Source organism: Vombatus ursinus, unplaced genomic scaffold, assembly GCF_900497805.2.
Source record: "Vombatus ursinus unplaced genomic scaffold, bare-nosed wombat genome assembly UNPS02014894.1, whole genome shotgun sequence".
NCBI lineage: Eukaryota > Metazoa > Chordata > Mammalia > Diprotodontia > Vombatidae > Vombatus > Vombatus ursinus.
The window spans coordinates 2,330,491-2,344,250 of NW_020954672.1; the positions used below are offsets into that span (position 1 = coordinate 2,330,491).

At 36.8% G+C, this 13,760-nt stretch overlaps 1 gene segment (V, D, J or C); it reads left to right on the forward strand.

Moving 5' to 3' along the window:
• Positions 1–9,851: 9,851 nt before the first annotated feature.
• LOC114028704 lies at positions 9,852–12,010 on the forward strand. The segment is given in 2 exon segments: positions 9,852–10,128; positions 10,713–12,010. Coding segments are annotated over 2 exon segments (402 nt in total).
• Positions 12,011–13,760: the final 1,750 nt, after the last annotated feature.

Consider the following 13,760-nt stretch of genomic DNA (forward strand, 5'->3'; position numbering starts at 1 on the left):
GTTTTTTCCCAACTTTCCAGAGATGAGAAGTTGTGAGTCTAACTTCTCACCACCCACCTCCATTATTGTGTTATTTCCATTTGAAAGGGAAGCTAGATAGTCAATTTCCTCTCATTCCCCCAGTTCATCAGGAAGAGGGAATTTGCTCAGTCTTTCACTGCACTTTCTACATTGTACTTGCTGCTGCTGCTTGGGATATGGTGGGCTTGACTCCTCAGGAATCAGATAGTTTCTGTAACTGTCTGTCAGGGTGTAGTTGTCTAGAAGTTGTTTAGAAGATTGAAGTCTTCTGTTTCCTAACAGCATCAGCAGTCAAAAGAAGAAAAGGAAAACCTTCAATGTCCTCAGACCAAGACTAGAAGGTTATGGCAGGCTGTAGAAATTGTAATGTACTATGTATGATCAGTAACAGAAATTAGACTCACCCATATCAATCCATATGCAATCATATCCTTATTAGTTATTCAACAATAGAAATATCACCCCTGCTAGGAACAAACCACCCACCTGATTCTTAAAGTTACTGGTAAGTGTATTTCTCTGCCCTCAAGAACCAAACAATGTCACCGGAGAGTGTGAAGTTTCCTTATCACTTTATATGTCACATCCATAATGATGTACTAATTATGTACATGCAATTTTCCTGACTTACCATGTACATAATGCTCATATATCCTTTGTAGATTTTACACAAGGAGCTTTGCCCACCTGGGAATAAAGCTTCACAGAAACATTTTCAAACAATTTAAAATAATTTTTCTTCTCTACTTGTCTTACTCCAATGCCTCAATCTACACTGGAGGTGACCGTAGGTTTTTATCTCATCCATCCATCCCCCCCTCATGTCTTGCCATCTGCTCTGCTGCTGCTTTCTCCTTCTCCTTACCTGGAACAGTATTTTCTAGAACAGACATCCTGAAATCATTTGCCCCTTCCCAGGCAGAGTTGACTTGGAATAGCTTTGGAATTCTGCCCAGTGGCTAAGCTCTCTAATTCAATGAGTGAGTGCAAACTCATCTAATCCACTATATCCAGCTGACCTGACCATGTTTCACATCCCCTCCATTTATCTGCTTCATACATCTTGCCATCTTACATGTTGCTGACATGCAGACCCCCATATCCTCTTTACACCTCTTTCTCTGGGAATAGTAGTAACACTAATAATACAATTTCTTCTGGAAAGGGTGATCAATTCCCCAGGCCAAAATATAATACCTTGGTCAACACTCTCCTGTATATGTTGTCTTTCCCTATTTAGAATGTAAGGTTTTTGAGGGGAGAAACTGTTTCATATTCTTATTTTTACTTCCAACATCGAGCACAGTGGGTGGCACATAGTAGGTACATAAGAAATCATCGTTCTTTCATTCATTCTCAAAAGCTATGTAGAATGCAATCTCTAACAAGTCCTACTCAGCTACCAAGGTTTCAAACACAGGTCTGGCTGTGGGTCTGTTGCTTAAGGGCCAGCATACTTAAGTCTAGAGAGGCTCATCACCAGAACATTGGCCACCAAAGGGTGAATTTTTTCCAATATTAGAAATTCACAGAGACTTTATTCAGGTGTGGAGTTCATGATCTGTGTCGGGGGGAAATGTATTTATGCCAGTGAAATAATGGATCCTTAAAGTACTGAAATAAATAAACCATTTCAAATGAAATAAAATAATTTGCTTAGGGAATTTTTATTTCTGGTTTACAATTTTATATTTCTTCTTTTAAGTCATTTTTTGTTTTTATATTCTTATACTAAGTGCTAGGAGTTGCATTGTTTTCCATAGGCTGGGATGGTTTTTCTTTAAAGGAGAAGGAGGCCATCCCAGCGTAGGGACTTTGATTGATCTGGAGCAGTGATTTCAAGCTGAAACAGAAATGGGGGCCTCAAAACCATATTTAAGAATCCTTGCAGGATGCATGTTGATTTAGAAAACCATATCTACATACATACATACATACATATATATAATGTAATATATATGTCAAATACACACAGAGACACATTAAAATCAATTGGAAACTACATTTTAATCTGTGGGCCATACTCAGGAGTCTTGTGGGCCACATATAGACTGCCGGCCACATGTTTGACACCTTTGGTCTGGGAGGACCAGAGTTTGAACCACTGACATGTGTTCTTGGATACCTGAAGTAAACAAAGCTCGACTTATGGGAAGTTGAGATTCCTCAGGCTTCATGGCTTTTTCTGCTGTTTAAACCAACATACTTCTTTAATCACAAACTACAGATGCAGAGGCAAAGGGGAGGTATGTCCTCTTGAACCAATGTTGTATTTTTATTGATTCCCCTTTTAATTAATGAGTAAACTTCTATGTGTTAAGTTAAAAAGCCCACAAGTGTCTCATTGCATTTCAGTCCTGAGCCTGAATGACTGCTTGGCCTGATCTACTTAGCCCTGGAATAGAACATGTGAAATGGTTGAAAGAATTTGATCAGAATGATCTTCTAGTTAGAGTAATGATGAAAATAATATTAATAACTAGCATTTATAGAGTGCTTTAAGATTTGCAAAGCATTTTATAAACATTTTGAAAATATTGTCTCATTTAATCCTCACAGCATCTCTGGGAGGTAGGTGCTATTATTATTCTCATTTTTAAAGATGAGGAAACTGAGACAGACAGTATTTAAGTGACTTGCTCAGGGTCACATAGTTAGTAAGTATCTGAAGAAGGATTTGAACTCAAGTGTTCCAGCTTGCACCTTATCCACTATGCCACCTATACCACCTCCTGATGAGGAAAAAGTGATACACAGGAAGGGGAGCCTGGAGAAATTGGATGGTTTGGATATGGGAGTCTAACACTGCAAGGATGCTTTACTTCAGGTTGAATTTGGGACAGTCTTCTCGATGGGATTTAAGAGTGGATTAACCCTCTTCCTCCGTATTAGTTAGATGATAATAATAATGTAAATGGAATGTTTAGAGGGTGGGGAGGCTTTCACTTTTTAGGAACTTGGAAGGCATTTAAATATGATGGACCTGATGGGTTATTGGAACAATGTTTGAAGAGGGTGCTGTCCAGTGTGGTCAATGTGACATTGCTCCTGGCTACAGAGATCCATTGGCTTGATTGTCTTAAAAAATTATTTATTACTTTTGCAAAGTCAGTTGAATCATTTTGAAAGCCCACTATTAGGTGTATATCTCAAGGATAATATTTGTAAGTGATAGCTTCAAAAACTAAGGAGCATAATATCAGCAAAATATTTTAAAAGGTAAAACAATTAATGATGAAAAGCAATATACTAGTATTGTTAGTGTAAGTTTATTTCATGAAAAATTATTTTCTACCTGTTGTAATTTTTATGATAAATAAAAAAGTTTTTATGCTAATTTCAAATATTGATTATGGGATTGTAGGGGACCAATAAAATAACCGAAAAAGGGAAAGTTACCAAAAACTGAGGGGAAAAAAACCTAAGACTTCATTAACACCAAAAAAGCATCCAAGATTATTAATAAAAAGAGATACTCCCATACCAAAATATTTATAAGAATACTTTTTTGTGGTAGCAAAGAACTGTAAAGAAAATACATACCCATTGATTGGGGAATGGCTAAAATTATTGTGATCCATGAATGTAATGGAATATCACTGTGCTGTAAGAAAAGATGAGTATGGTAAGTACAATGAAACATGACTTACATGGATTGATTCAGAGTGAAATGAGCAGAACCAAGAAAACAATATATTCAATGACTACAACAATGTAAATAGAAAGAACAAAAGCCACAAAATAATCAAAAATGAAGGTAGCAAAATTACAAAGAACAAACATGGTACCAAAGAAGAGAGGATTAGACACCTCCAGCCCACTCCTTTGGAGGCAGAATCTCCATGGGTATGGAACATTCCATATATTTTCAGACTTTGGGATTATATTGATTAGTTTTCCTCAATTTTTCTTTTCTTCCTCTTTTTTTTCCTTAAAAACATTCTTTGTTATATGGAATACTCTCTGGGAAGGGGTGGGAGGAGGGATATTGGGGGATATTTTGGTGGTGTAAAAACAAAAGTTATCAAAAACATCTATATGAAATATATCCATATAATTATATTTGTGATTCTAAACCTGAATCAAGATCATCCTTGTCAAAGGTATTAGTAGGGAACTGTTTTACTAACCACAAGCTTTCTATGAAAGTAAAGGTCTGGCTTATGAACATTATCATTTTATTGATGTCGCTACATTGAAGTGTGATGTGGAACCCTACACCCTTTGAAGAATTAAAGATGTAACTCTCGAGGGAAGAAACCCAGACTACAGCCATGTGAGGGAAAAATTCCTCCTCCAAATCACTAATAAGTAAAGAAATTCAAATTAAAGCACTTCTGAGATATCATCTCACACCCATCTGATTGTTAAAGATTTAAAAAGCTGAAAAAAAGGGCACATTGATATACCATCAGTAGATCTATGAATGGGTACAACTACTCTGGAAAGTAACTTGGATACCAAACAGTACATCTCCTTTGACCCAGCTATACTACTCTTAGGCCTATGAACAAAAGAGATCAGAGAAAGAGGAAAAGGTCTTATATGTAGAAAAATATTTGTAACAGTTCTTTTTGTGGTATCATTCAGACTCTACCAGTTCTTTCTCTGGAGGTGGGTAGCATTTTTCATCATAAGTCCTTTAGAATTGTCTGTGATCATTGTTTTGCTGACAATACATGTCATTCATGCTTGATCTTAATATGATATTGCTCAGCTCTGGTCTTTTCATTGAGAATGTTTGGAAGTCTTCTATTTCATTAAAGGTTCATTTTTCCCCCAGTAGAATTATATTTAGAAAATTTAATATAAATAAGTATGGCTTATGTTTGCTAGGTAAGTTACTTTTAGTTATAAGCATATACTATTTACCTCTTGGAATATTGTATATCAAACTCTCCTTTTCATTATGATGGTAGCTCCTAAATTTTGTATGATTTTGACTTTGGTTCCTTAGTACTAGAATTCTTTATTTCTTGCTACTTATAGTATTTCCCCTCCCTTTAACCTGGAGGTTCTAGTTTTTGGCCATTTGGGGAGGAGGAGGTTCTTTCAGCAGGTGATTGGTGGATTCTTTCAATTTTCATTTTGCCTTCTTATTCTCTTATTTCTAGGCAGTTTTCTTTCATGATTTATTTCAATATGATACCTAGGCTCTTTGGTCATGGCTTTCAGATAATTTAATGACTCTTAAATTATCTCTTCTTGATCTGTTTTCCGGGTCAATTTTTAAAAATATATACTATACCTCTAATTTTCTTTTTCCAATTTTTTGACTTTGTTTTAATATTTCTTGTTGTCTCATAGATTCATTAACTTCAGTTTGGTCTAATCTAGTTTTCAAGTAATCTTTTATTTGGATAATATTTTAAACCTCTTTGTGCTGAGCTGTGAGTTGGGACTAGCCATTGTAGTTACAGGCTTGCCCTTGGAGGGGGCTCTAGCAGAAAGTTGCTGACCCCAGTCCTCATCAGCTACCTGGCAGCAGGTTCAGAGTGACCACATTGCATACAAATTCCTGTTATGAGCCTGGAGCTGATTCCAAATTACCACTCTGGAGTCAGAGAAGCAGTTCAGCCAGCCAGTGTTGGCCTAACTCTGTTCTGAACTCTAGGGTTGAGTCCACAATTGTACCCTGGGACCAGAGCAGCCGCTCTGTGACCCTGTTCTAAGTCCAGGTCTGAGTCCAAGATCCTATTTTGGGGTCAGAGTAATAGCACTATGCTAACCTAGCCCTGTTCTGAGCCCAGGTGTTGAGTTGTTAATCCTGATCCTCCCCTATTACACAGTTTCTGCACTTATCACTTACCTGTGAGTTGAGTGTGATCTTGGGTTTGAAAAGATGATCCACTGTAATTTTTCCTTACATTTCCCAGTTACTAATTGGTCTAACAGACTTTTTTGATCTTTGTTAGAGTTAAGTTGTAGGGGGAGTGGGCTGCATTGATAACTGTAAAATTGTTTCTGATGACCATTTCACAGTGTTGGCAAAACCATTTTACTTTAAACCATATAAATATTTGACCTGAATATATTCTTTCAATGACATTGTGTCATACTTGGATTATTGCATTAGCCTCCTAACTGGTATTCCTCCTTCAAATCTTTTACTTCTCCAATCCATATTCCATACAGCTAACAAATTGTTATTGCTAAAACATAGGTTGACCACATCACTCCCAGAATAAGAAGCTTCAGTGATTCCTTATAACCTCTAAGGTAAAATCCAAAATTCTATTTGTTGGTATGCCATTTATATAATTTAACTCCCTTTATGTGATGTTGCTTTGTTGTATCCCTCACTAAGCTTTCTTTAAAGTTATTTTTATCTCCATTGCTTCTCTTTGTTTACTGCTCATGCTCAATTACTTTTGCCACCCTCCTTAATATTTTATAAATGAGTTTGTTTCAAACAAGTACTGTTTCTTTCTGAAACAATGGTCTGATTTTTAAAAATTGATATGTTTCTGGTGACACTATGGCTATGAGGTAATGAATTCCATAATTCTAGATTTGAAATTGCAGTTTACCTGGAAAATAGTCCATAGTGGCATCCACACAAGTTGAGATTTAGAGCAAGGTTCACATTATTCTGGGGGCACTCCAGGAGAAGATATGTGGAATAACATGGATATCCTGTACAGTAGTACAGCATGATTAAGTATAGATAGATTGCAAGGTATACCTTTGTAAGAAGTACCAGAATTGCCTGGCATATAGTGGGTGCTTAATTAATACTCACTCATTAATGGGCTGATAGAATCATAGATCCATAAGTATGTTGAAGTTATATCCCATTATTAGACAGCAAACTCCTTGAGGGCATGGAATATATATGACCTAAAATTGTATCATCTCCAGGACACTGTTTATGAATCTGACCTTTATCTCTGGTTTTTATAAGATTTTAAGAAGCTCAAAGAAAACCTAATAATTTGCCATCAGTTCATGTATCTCCCACTAGGGGGTGGTGTTGAATGTGAAAAGTTCATGATAGATTACTAGAATCCCAGAACTGGAGGGGACATTAAAGAATACCTGGTCTAATCCTTAACTTAACAAGAATTCATTGTGTATTCTATCTCCCAGATGGTCATCCAATCTTCCTTGTTCAACTACTGTAAACTTTTTTTTATATTTATGGAACTGATTTGGTGCAGTCAATTGAACCAAAATTTCTTTAACAGAGATTTCCTCATTGAATTATGAACCAGCTTCACTCAGTGTCCAAATTATTTCCAAGTAAAAATTAAACTCCTCTGTGAGTTGCATTTTTCCATTTGAGCAATGTCATACTCAGAAGTCATCTTTAACATCATCAAAAAACTTTTTTGAAGATGTTGCTATGCTAGACCAGAGGTGTTAAACACACGATCCTTGGGGGATTTTTCAAGGGCAATAGTCACCAGTGCTACTCAAACTAGATTAAAATGTAATTGGGAAATATTTAACAAAATAAGTAAAAATGCAATAGAACTTAGATAATGTTAATATGTGGTTTTCTAAGTGAATATGTGCCTGGCAGTGATGCTTATGTATAGTTTAGTGTCCTCATTTCACCACTGTACTGGACTGCATATACTGTTTCTTCTCTGTAGGGTTTTACATTTTTATTCTTTACTACCATTCCAATGCAAAAATTTAGTTAATTGTATCTTTTTGGTTCAAATACATTATTACAGCTTCCAAGGTGAGGTCCAAGGAAAACAAAAGGCTAATATAACTTTATCAAAAACAGGTCATATCAGGTCAACCTTATTCCATTTTTGGACAGGGTTCGTTATTTTCACATGTCCTGGTAATGGAAGGAACATGAAAGATCATCTAGTCTAATTTTAATAAATGATCTTCTAGTGCCTAGTGCCTGACCCTTGGTGCTTAATAAATACTTCCCGTCTTGATTGATTGGTTGACTGATCCAGCCTCTGTTTGGAGACCTCCAGTGCAGAGCTCACCTCCTCAAAAAGCAGTCCATTTCATTGTTGGGCAGTTATTGTTATGAATTTCTTCTTATTTGTAGGAAATTCTTCCTTATATTAAGCACAAACCTGATTCTGTAAATTTCTCCCTTTTGTAGGCATACTACATAAGTCTGTCATGACAGCTATCATGAACTCGTCATTTCATCTTTTCTATGGTCTATACCTCAGTAGTTCATTAAGTGATTCTCATGCAACACTTTCAAGTTCCCTCACTATTTTTGTCATCCTCCTTCAGACACCCTCCAATTTGTCAATGTCATTCTTAAATATGGTGTCTAGAGCAGAACATAATAGGGTTTTTAATTTAGAGTTGTCATGGTGTCTTCCAATCATCATAATTTTTCACTTTTCAAGTAAAAGTATAAAAGCATGTGAGTAGTGTGAGCTAGATGTATTAGGTGGTAATGAAAAAAGTATGTTAAAGGCACTAATCAAAAGAGGAAATTATGCCCAAATGACACTGAAATGTGTCTCAAAAAACTTCTTGATTGTCTTGTTTCTTCTAAGGGACAAGAAGTTACCGTTCAGAGTTTGTACTTGATTTCAATATTGATAATAACTTAAATACGTGGGTGAAAAATTATGGATGGTGCATTTATGTAATGTAAGGGGTACCAAGTGCAACAATCCCATTCCTGAAGGAGTGCAAGTGTTATCCTCTTCCTTTGTTTTGACAATGGAATTGTGATTTCATCAATATTGAGACCTACTGACAAGGAAACTCCTCCTACCCGTGTTAAGGTTATAGAACCTGCTGTGCAATTCATATAGAGAGTAGCCTGGGGGCACTAAATGGTTAAGTGACTTGTCTAAGGTCACACCACCAAAGGTAGGATTTGAACTCAGGTCTTCTTGACTTTGAGGCTAACTCTTTATCCCTTAAGACACACTGCCCCATCCTCATCTTACAGGTACCAAAAAAAAGAGGTGCACAGAAGGTTAAATGAACTGTCCAAAGTTACACAAATAGTAAGAAGAGTGGGTTTCTGACTCCAAGTCTAGTGTTCTTTTCACTAAACTTCATTGCCTGTCTGCTAAGAGTAACATTCTTGGGACAGAACTGTTCCTTCTGCTCAGTCACTTCAGTTGTGTCTGATTCTTTGTGACCACTTTCGGCATTTTCTTGGCAAAGATACTAGAGTGGTTCGTCATTTCCTTCTCCAACTCATTTTATAGATAAGGAAACTGAGGCAAACAGATTTAAATGACTTGTCCAGGATTGCACAGCTAGTAAGAGTCTGAGGCCAGATTTGAACTCAGGAAGATGAGTCTACCTGACTCTAGGCCAGGTGTTCTATCCACTGTACTAGCTAACTGACCTGAATTATTGCTAAGAAACATGAATATGCCCTTATTTCAGAGTTTCTGTACTCAGTAGTATTACTGAGGTATTTTAACACCTTCATCAGAACATCTGTGTAATGTAGTATACTTGCTTTTAGCTTAGGTATCATCTCTGGCATAAGGCTTTCCCTGATCCTCATCTTTCCCAGTGACCAGAGACTTCCCTTCCAAAGACATTTAATTAATTTTAATACATTCATATATATTAACTTTATACTTATGTCATATATATTTTACATACATATGATGTCTTCTCCACTAGAATGTAAGCTCATTGAGAGGAAGGATTATTTCAGTCTATGTACTTGCATCCCCAGGTTCTGGTCCATAGTAGGCACTTTAATAAATACTTGTTGCTTCTTTGATACATTCTCAGCAGTCTTAAAGGAGAACTGCTTATTGAATAGGTGTGTTTTTGTAGCTGCTGGATGAAACAGGAAATGTGTCTGATTATAGATGGTGCATAAGCTTGGCTCATTCACTTCCCCTCTGATTGGTCACAATTGCATTAACATAAAAAGACTCTCAATAAACTCCATCTACACCAAAAGAACCTCAAATGCATTGAGTTATATCAGTACAATAGTAGGTAGAAGTGACAAACTGGTTGATTGGCAGAGATAGAAAAATTCAAAAGTGGAAAGTAACTGTCTTTATTACTCAGGTTAACTCCCTGCTGTATTTGGAACTAGGGTGTTGTGGCCAAAATTTCCAAGGATGAGTATCGAAGGAACCTTTGGGAAAGTGTTGACTGGGCTTCTCTTGGTCTCTCTTTCGAGAGGTAAGTAACAATAATAACTAACACTTATATAGTGCTTTAAGGTTAGCAAAGTATTTTTACAAATATTATCTTATTTTATCTTCACAAAGCCCTGGGAGGTAGGTGCTATTATTATCCCCATTTTATAGATGAAGAAACTGTGGCACAGAGATGTTAAGTGAACAGGATTATTTAATTAGTAAGTGTTTAAGGTTGAATTTAAACTCAGGACTTCCTAAGTTCAAGTACAACACTGTCCTACCCACTGGTACCTCCTCTCCCCGAAACTCATCCTTGCCCCCTCCAATATGGGCTGCAGCAAGGACTTTGATAAACCAGGGACTATTTTCAAATTTTTCCTTGCTTATACTGTGCTTTAAGGGCTACTATCAAATTAAATTTCAGCGCATTCATGTATAATTCAATATTCAATAAACATCCTTACAATATCTACTACATACAAAATATCCTGCTTGTCTCTGAGGGAATAGAAAGAGGAATAAAACACAATGTCTGTCCCCAAGGGGCTTTCAGTTTAGTGGAAGAGATGTCAGATACCCAATGACAGTGACACAAAAACCATTTTCATGTTGTTTTTCCCCCAGCTGCAGAAAGCAAGAACCAAGTATATCAGCCTCCTATTGTGGTATCCTCTGAAGGAGCTCTGGTGGAAATTCCCTGTAACCACTCTGTGTCCAATGGTTATTACTTCTACTGGTATAAGCACTATCTAGGATCTGCTCTAAGCCTCATCATTTTTGGTTCAAAGGCAACTCAGAAGGAAAGATACAACATGATATACACACGAGTCTCCTCGTCTTTGGTCATTGAGCAGGTGCAGAGGGAAGATGCTGCTGTGTATTATTGTGCTGTGACAGACACAGTGATAGAGACTATAGGGGATGCTGAATCTAAACCTTTGAATTGTAATCAGCCTTTGTAAGCAAAAAAGAGATGCTTTCATGTTGTACTTAACTGTCAACTCTTTAGCTTCAGAAAAGCATTTGATCACGTACAGAATTTTAACACACGATTTCACTTAAGAAGGAAAAAAATCAGAGCAAAAAATAGCATGTTAGAGCTTGGAGGATTATTGGAGATCATCTAGTCCAGTTCTTTCATTTTACAGATGAGGAAATTTAAATAGAGAAAGTTTAGATAACTAACTCCATAGCTGTTCAATGGCAGTCATATACAGATCCATAATAAGTAGGAATGTTCATGTTTGAAGAAAATTAAGGCTTATTTTCCTTTGTATTTCACAGAGGGGGAAAAGGAGAAGGATGGCATTGGAAATGTAGCGGACAATTCAACAATGGGTGAAATTGTGCCGGGAGGACTTGCTCTTTCCCCAGAAACTGTCTTAAATTTCCTTATGAATTGAAGAGGAAGGCAGGCTGGAGGAAAGGTGGAAACCAGGAGAGGAGAATTGTGGTATAAGACCCAGGGGAAGGTGGCACAGGAGGTAATATAGCCGTGTTGTCCAGGTAGTAGAGGAACATAAAATATGGGGATGGTATTCTTTGGACCACTGTGGGAAGGAAATACACATACTTCTCTACCCCACACCTCCAAAAGGAAGCATGTTTCCTGTAGATGTTGGAGCCCTGGAAAAAACACCTTGTTAGTCCACCCTAGTTGTGGCCCTGATTATCTATAATTACTTACAATTTACTTATTAAAAAAAGAAATGGAAATGGCACCAGATTAATGTGTATCCTGGGGAGGTAAATGTGGGAAGTATATGTCAACCATTTGCAAGATTCTGAAATATCAAAAGTGGCTACTATATTATTTAGTGAAAAAAGGAAAAGTGGAAGCTGTAATAATAATAGATTTTTTTTAAATCATGGAAATGCTCTGACTGTTAAGACAATTGTCTGGGAGTATGTGTGCTAAAACTACCAACGATATTAAATATGATAATAATAACTCTTCTTCTCTTTCCTAATTTTCTTCGATCCTTGTTCTCCTGATTTCTCTTTTCCTCCTCATGGCTAACTTGTCTGACTAGAAACATGGCAGTCTAAGAAATTATATGTAATTTTAGAATTTCCCAAATTAATTCATTCTATTTGCAAACATTTCTTTCAATGCAGTAAGGGACGAGGCAGCAAAAGAAAGATAGAATCTATTTTTATGTTCCTTTATTTTTTTAATTAGATTTAATTGGTATAGGGTATTCCTGGTTATGAACTCCATCTACCCATGCAGAATGGCACCTTCTCTATGACTATCAGTTTCAGAATTGAGCGGGGGCACTGAGAAGTCAAATGGCTTCCATAGGATCACACAGTCAACTTTGTCAAGGGTGGGATTTGAACTCAGTCCTTCCTGGTTGAAGCCAGTTCTCTCTCCATTATGTCATTCATGTCATTCTCTCTCTCTCTCTCTCTCTCTCTCTCTGTCACACACACAGACACACACACACACACATGATTATGACTGCTTTCAAATCAGAGCTGGGGTACTCTGTAATACATTCATAATTTGGTGAACAGATGTAATCTACTCACTGAGATGAGTCATAGGGTTCTAGGTTTAGATCTTTAAGGGACCTTAGAGCTCATCTAGGTCCATCTCCTCAGTCTATAGATGAGGAAACCAAAGTCTAGAGAAGTGAGATTTGTTCAATGTCACATAGGTAAGTGACAATCCTGCTACAAAATCATTATATTTATCACCATTCTCCCCAGTCACTCAGACTTGAAATCTTGCAATTACTTTTCTTTTTCCATCTCACTTTCCTCTAGTCCCCATAGTTGAGTAATTGGCAAGTCCTATTGATTCTGACTCCCCCATATCTGACACCTCCATCCTCTCCTCTCCACTCATATAGTTATGGTCATTCATATCATCCTCCCTTCTACCCTGAACCCTTCTAGCCTTGAATAGGGCTTTCCTGTTCTTCTGTATTCCCAGGCCCTTCTTTCCTTAATCCATTCTTTTAAAATATTATTTTAATTGAAATCTTCTATTTTTACATGACACCCCTTTTTGAACGTTCTTTCCCCTTCCTCTCCGTAGCAAGTCATCCTTTGCATCAAAGATTTAAAAAGAATAGTAAGAAAAAAAATGCAGCTCAGCAAAACCAACCAGGACATTATTGATGTCTGACAGCACATGCAGTACTAACAGCTCCAGCACTGCACCCCCTACAAAGAGAATAAGCTACCTTCTTGACTCATTCTTTACCAAACTACTATATGAATTTTCTTAATGTAGAAATTTAATCACATTATTCCCAGCTAAAACAAAACAAAAAGAAATAAATAAAGACTCTTAGTATCTTCCTATTATTTATAGGACAAATGCAAACTTCTTTTCCTGAAATATAAGACCATTGACAATCTGGTTCCAAATTCCCTTACCTCACCCCATTCTCTTTCATTCAGGCAATATTCTAACCAAATTGCACTGATGATGATGATGGTGGTGGTGGTGATAACTAGTATTATATAGCATTTTAGAGTTTGAAAGCACTTTATACATGTTATCTCATATGTGCATCACACCACCCTTTGTTGTAGGTGCTATTATTATTCCAATTTTTACAAATGGCAAAACTGAGGCTGAGAGAGGTAATGACAGTTGCCTAGAGTCATACAGCTAGTAAGTATCTGCGACTGGATCTGAACTTAGGTTTTCCTGAT